The sequence below is a fragment of the Hyla sarda genome, chromosome 4 (assembly GCF_029499605.1).
Source record: "Hyla sarda isolate aHylSar1 chromosome 4, aHylSar1.hap1, whole genome shotgun sequence".
NCBI classification, from domain to species: domain Eukaryota; kingdom Metazoa; phylum Chordata; class Amphibia; order Anura; family Hylidae; genus Hyla; species Hyla sarda.
The window spans coordinates 268,360,825-268,367,477 of NC_079192.1; the positions used below are offsets into that span (position 1 = coordinate 268,360,825).

The window sequence follows — 6,653 nt, forward strand, 5'->3', positions numbered from 1 at the left end:
TTAGGTAACTTGCCCATCATACCTGATTCACTCTTCAGGTGGAACTTACTTGCATCACATCGTTACTGGCACATTTTCAGAGCAATATCATTCACATGGTGGTAGCATATGTGACTTGCCCATCATACCTGACACGTCTTCAGGTGGAAGTTACTTGCATTATATTGTTACTGACAAGTCTTCAGAGCAATATCGTTCACATAGCATAAATGACTTGCCCATCATACAGGACACGTCTTCAGGTGGAAGTTACTTGCATTATATTGTTACTGACACATCTTCAGAGCAATATCTCATACGTCTTGATACATGCATAGTCTTCTTTACAATGAAAAATTAATAACTACAAAACAATACATACTGCTTTTACGCAACCATCACTTTCTTGAAACTTTCGGTCACAGCATGACAGTTTTCATTTCAGCCATTTCAGCTCAAATCTCCTGCACACTTTCAGTTACTGGCATCATTACATTTCTTATGGCCCACTTTTAGTGATAATTGATAATTGTTGTTTCAGGGCATAGCTCTTGGGGACATTGCTTTTTGAGGTTTGGAGGTTAGTTGCAGGTGTAGTGTTACCGATACCTTCCCATGACCCTACTGATACCAAAACAGTCACTTGTGGGGAGGTGGCTGTGATGTTTAAGAGCAAGGATGCCGGATTAGTAGGAAGCTGAGCATCTCTGAGTTTGTGGTGGCATTCAGTATGTACCGGGACGTGGTGTGATCTGTCAGGCCAGCCAGACGCCAGGAGTTGGACACATACCTATTCAATGTTGCAGATTTCAGCATGAAGTATGGCAGCTCAACAGCAGCTGCAGCTTTGATTCCACACAATAAAGAAGCTAACTGGGCCAGAATGGATACTGAACTATTCTGCAGGCATTTTGCCGGGCTGAGAGCACAAACTGCACATACTGCCAGTCCATTTCCCCAAAAAATGAGGTGGACAAAGGTTTCATGATCGGTCCATTTGTTTCTTCACCCTTCTCCTGTTGGACAGTCAGCACCATAGGTATAGTGTCCGACAAGTTCAATAAAAAGAAGAGATTCATCTACGATTTGTCAGCGCCTCATTCTTCCCATGGTTCCTAGCCGGAATTTACTAATCATGTCAGAGGAGTTTAGCATGAAATATGCATCAATTGATGAGGCAATACAGATCATTGCATAGCTGATGCTTTTAAATTTTTTCCTGTGAAAAAAGAGTTATGGCAATGGTACGGGGTTAAGTGGGAAGAGCTGTACTATTTTGTGGTCAAGTTAACATGCGGGTCGAAAAGCAGCCTGGGGTTGTTTGACCAATTGGTCATAGCCCTTCATTGGATCCTAGAGAATATGTAATTCATTATTTAGATGATTTTCCTTATTAGAAGGTCCGCAGTCTGTCCCCATCAACTCACAGATTTACTCACCTTGTTTCAGCAGTTAGCAGTCCCGGTCTCCCCCAGCAAGATAGAAGGCCCTTCCCATGTGTTGACTTTCCTAGGCATAATTTTAGATGCAGAGAGGATGGAGGCCAGGTTACCATAAGACAAACTTGTTAGGATCAGAGAGACCATTTCTTGTTTCAACAGATCACAGGTAAGTAACAAGGCCTAGTTACAGAGTCTTTTAGGGATGTTAGCTTTGCTATGAGGATTATACCACAGAGATGGTCATTTATTTCCAGATTACTAGAGGTAAAGTCCTCAGCGCCCAATCAGGATAGTGTAGTGTCCCTAGGTGCAGCCACAAAGGCAGAGCTAGCGATGTGGCAGATTTTCCTCTCTGATTGGAATGGCATCTAATTTTTTCTACCCTCCGATTCTTCTCCAAAGTTATTCACCGATGCTTCATCCAACATAGGTTTCGCAGCAATATGCAATGACCAATGGTTAGGGGACGCATGGCCAGATCAGGTCAAGAGTATGTTTGGCAGTCTGCATTTGAGATTTTCCCGGTAGTGGCAGCTGCTTTGGTTTGGGGTCATTCTTGGGTAAATCAAACTGTAATGTTTATATGTGACAACCGAGCCATGGTGGAGATTTTAAATAGAGGCCAGTCAAAGTCAGAACTGGTTATGAAATTTTTGAGAAGGTTGGTTTGGGTTGCTCTTAGTCATAAGTTTCATTTTACGGCAGCACATATTCAGGGGTCAAGGAACATTGCAGCTGATGCACTATCGAGGCTGAATTTTAACGTTTTCTTTCAGACCATACCGGAAGCAGATCAGGTGGGCATGCCTGTTCGCTCCAGGCTCTAATGATGGACTAGTATTGTACAAAAAACTGGCAGATGGCCTCATCAGAGATTCTCTGGCCACCAACACTAAGAGGTCCTATGATGTAGGATGGAATAGCTATCAAAATTTCATCAAAATGCATACGACAGCTGTTTCTGATCATATTGAACACCTAGTGTGCTTTGTTGCTTTTTGCCATTATAACTTGAAACTATCTCATAGTACCATCAAAATATTCCTAGCGGGGGTTCAGCATCATTTATCTATGCAGTTCCCGAGCAGACTTTCATTGTTCACCGCTCATCCGATCAGGGCCATACTGAAAGGCATCTAAATAAGACAGTCCCCAGGCCCCTGTCTCGTTTTCCAGTTTCAGGAGAGTTGTTTAGAAACATGTCAGATGTATTAGACCAATCCCCCTTTGGGTTCATAAACAGCTTGGTAATTAAAGCAGCAATATATTTAGCCTTCTACGGGTTCTTATGGCCATGGGGGTTCTCCAGTCCCAACCTCAAGTCCACATCCCTGACCAAGTTCCAATTAGCTCTAAAGGATAATGTGTACCTGTTAACTCTATTGTCCGCCAAGACTTCTAGCGCAGAAGTTCAGGTACGGTATTTCCACCGGTCAACCGGTCAGAAGTGGTGTCCTGCACACATTTTCAATACCTTACTCAGTGCCCTAGCTGACAGGCCTGGTAATGCAACAAAAAACACAAATAGCCAGCACAACTACATACGAGTGCATGCTGCTGTGGCAAATGCAAAGTATACAAACACAAAAATGCACCCCTCCCCCTTTTCCCAGGAGGGAGTTTAAATGTTTAAATTGATGGTTGATCTAGCATGTCACCCAGTCAAGAGGCCATATGCACAGCCGAGGTGAGAGTTGTGAGTATTAGACTCATAATGTATGTTAGGGACCATCCGAAAATGGCCGCCTCCACGTGGTGGATGGGGGACACGTTTTGATCAAAAAGTGCGCTGAGAGCCTTTAAAAAAATATAAAAACATTTTGATAAAATGTGCCGCTGCAATTTTTGTTTGTATACTTTGCATTTGCCACAGCAGCATGCACTCGTATATCATGTAGTTGTGCTGGCTATTTGTGTTTTTTGTTGTATGCTACTTTGAGGGAATGGCACCCTCTCCTGCCATGCACCCCTTCCCCTTTTCCCAGGAGGGAGTTTAAATGTTTAAATTGATGGTTGATCTAGCATATATAAAATAATTTTGATAAAATGTTAGTCCTGGTAGTGCACCACTGCTTTCCTTTAACAATGCTGCTTAACAACCAGTAAGTTTATCAAGCATGTTCGGTGTGTAGAAAAAACCCTGGGTCACAATCCTGCCTCTCTCTCGGGCATTCGTTTAGAATTGGTGCTGCCTTGGCGGCATCACAGCACAAGGTCCCGGCACATATTATTGAATCCATGGGTAGGTGGAATTGTCACAAGTCTTCAAAGTTTTGGCTATGTAATGTTGGTTCAAAATGAATGCTCATTATACCTACTTGTCTTGCTTTTTGCCATCTACAGGTGCGGTCATAGCACACTTCAAACTGCTTGTCATGTGTATATGGTATTTATGTGTTGTGTAAGATGTTTCACAAGTATTAAAGCCTGCAGGGCTGTATTTGTGAGAGGGACGTGAGCCTATTTAAGGACCACAATACCCTTCCTCTGGGTGTGTCTTGTGTTTTCACAACCCACCCAACCCCCCCTTTTTCTTTACTTTTTACCAAAAAGTATGCCCTCTACAGGCGTGCCCCTGTTCGCGGTCATGGCACACTTCAAACCGCTTGTTATGTTTATATGGTATTTATGTGTTGTGTAAGATGTTTCAGGTAAGTACTCACGTTTTAAGCCCTGAGCACAAATCCCTTTAATTCCATGTGTTCCTTCATAGTTTTCATATCTTCAATATTAATCTACAATGTAGAAAAAAACAAAACACACTAGCCAAGCTGAAGAAGCGGAGCTGCAGGAGTAGGGACAGTGGTTGAACCAATGCTGAGGCAGGGGTGTGCATTTTAGACTATCACAAACTCCCTGTAAACTCTGTATACAAGCTACGGCTTTGGATTATGGCTAATGGAGATTAGCTAATATCAAAAGCAGCGAAGTAGCAAGGGCTAAAAAAAAAAGTTAAAGGGAAACTAACAGGCTGTTCACCCGCACTTAACCCAATGCATAGTGGTGGGGAACAGGAGTAGAATGAGGTATAACTAACAGAAATGAGTCCAGTGGTTGAGAAGTTATGGTCCTCCGTTGCTGTCTTGCTATAGCTCTTCTCTGGCTTGACAAGCTTTCCTGCCTCCTCTCTATGCCCATCCATCATAGGGCCATGACATCTCAACCACTGGTCCAATTACTGTAAGTTATATCTCATTCTGCTCCTGTTCATCAGCACTATAACCATGTGCATTGAGTTTAGTGCAGGTAAACTGCCTGTCAATTCCCCTTTAACAGTAGGTTATCATCTCCTAAATACTGACATACATATCCCTTTGAAGCTCAAGATTGGCAGTAAGTTTAACTGCAAGTTTTGATGGACCATGTTTCACATGTGCATTGACATACACACATTGGGGGAGATTTATCAAAACCTGTCCAGAGGAAAAGTTGCTGAGTTGCCCAAAGCAACCAATCAGATTGCTACTTTCATTTTTAAAAAGGCCTCTGAGAAATTAAAGCAGCAATCTGATTGGTTGCTAGGCGCAACTCTGCAACTTTTCCTTTAGACAGGTTTTAATAAATCTCCCCGATTATGCTTTGTTAACAATCCTTATGTTATTTTTGTGTTTTTTTTACAGCTTTTTGGCCTTGGATTTTCCATGACTTTATATTGTCAGATAGGAAAGAAATAAGGAGACCTTCATCACATCAAGCTATACAAGGCAAACCATTCACCTCAATATACCAGCTATTGCTTTAGGCATTTCTTCTTTTTTATTCTCATAACTGTTTATTGTAATATACTAGATGATATATGCAGTATATATTGTAATGCACCATCTATTCAATAGACAGTCAATAAATACTAAATCTGTGCAGATGACCAAATATCTCTTCTTTAGTTAGAACAATGTATACAACATTTAGGATCTAAAACATTTTCATGTTTCTCAATTTTAGTTTCCTTAGTTCCTTTGGTTAATTTTTTTTTTTTACTTTGTTATTATTTGTTATTATTTTTTTGTTTTTTTATTAAGACTTATGTTTATTATGACCTTAATAAAACAATTCTGTTTAATAATTACTGTAACAAAGATTTGATAGAATACAATGCTCTGTATGCAATGGGTTTTAAAATAGTCATATTTAGACTAGTGGTAAGTATGAAGATTAATTCAAGGTTGTTTTTTTTTATCCATTTTTTAAGTTTAAAAATATAACAAAACAAATAAATGGAACTGTAAAAATTGGATCTAGAAACATATTGTGACTTCATAAATCTATGTGCTTTGCTTTCTGTCTTTGCTCCTGGTATAATGGCCATTATACACAGTGTTGTAACCAGGGGCTGGCTAAAGGGGCTATAGCTGTGCCATATTTTATTTTCATTTTACCACCGCCGGCGTCTTCTGGTGCGTGTAGCCTGCCAGAAGATGTTATGGGACTGACAGGTCGGAGCTGGGGCTGCAGCTGCACTTACATAAGGGGAGGAGAGCAAAGAGGAACGTACCTCCCTCTCCTCTCACGCTCCCCTGCGTCCCGTCCTATCAGTGGAGCAGTGATGTAACCTGCAGGGCCCCCTACCACTCTCCTACATGTAACTGCAGCAGGCTGTACGTTTTTCTATGGCGTGGGCCCTTTAAAAATCAGGGCAGGGCCGGACAGGCCAGGAGCTGATGGGAGTAGTGGGTCATCAGGAGAGATGTGGCGGGGGGTTATGGGGGTGATGAGGATAGGTGCAGCAGGTGGTTATGGGGGGTGATGAGGGGAGGTGCTGTGGGAGGGTTATGGTAGTGATGAGGGGAGGTGCTGTGGGGGGTTATGGTAGTGATGAGGGGAGGTGCGGTGGGGTTTATGGTAGTGATATGGGGAGGTGCGGTGGGGGTTATGGTAGTGATAAGGGGAGGTACGGTGGAGGGGTTATGGTAGTGATTAGGAGAGGTGCAGCAGGGAGTTATGGGGGTGATGAGGAGAGGTGCGGCTGGGGGTTATGGTAGTGATGAGGGGAGGTGCGGCGGGGGGTTATGGTAGTGATGAGGGATAGTATGGCGGGGGGGTTATGGTAGTGATGAGGGGAGGTGCGATGGGTGTGTTATGGTAGTGATAAGGGGAGGTACGGCGGGGGGGTCATGGTAGTGATAAGGCGAGGTACGGCGGGGGGGTTATGGTAGTGATAAGGGGAGGTACGGCGGGGGGGTTATGGTAATGATGAGGGGAGGTGTGGCGGGAGGTTATGGTAGTGATGAAGAG

The 6,653-nt window shown here is 42.9% G+C and overlaps 1 protein-coding gene across 3 annotated transcripts in view; it reads left to right on the forward strand.

Annotated features, from left to right (window-relative positions):
- TSPAN8 (tetraspanin 8) overlaps window positions 1-5,626 on the forward strand; it is a 68,174-nt gene extending 62,548 nt beyond the window's left edge. For all 3 annotated transcript variants that reach the window (XM_056569378.1, XM_056569376.1, XM_056569377.1), the window contains exon 8: window positions 5,042-5,626. In XM_056569378.1, coding sequence (XP_056425353.1) covers window positions 5,042-5,095 — 54 coding nt within the window. In that variant the 3' untranslated portion in view covers window positions 5,096-5,626. The remainder of the gene's footprint in view (window positions 1-5,041) is intronic.
- The last annotated feature ends 1,027 nt before the right edge of the window (window positions 5,627-6,653 follow it).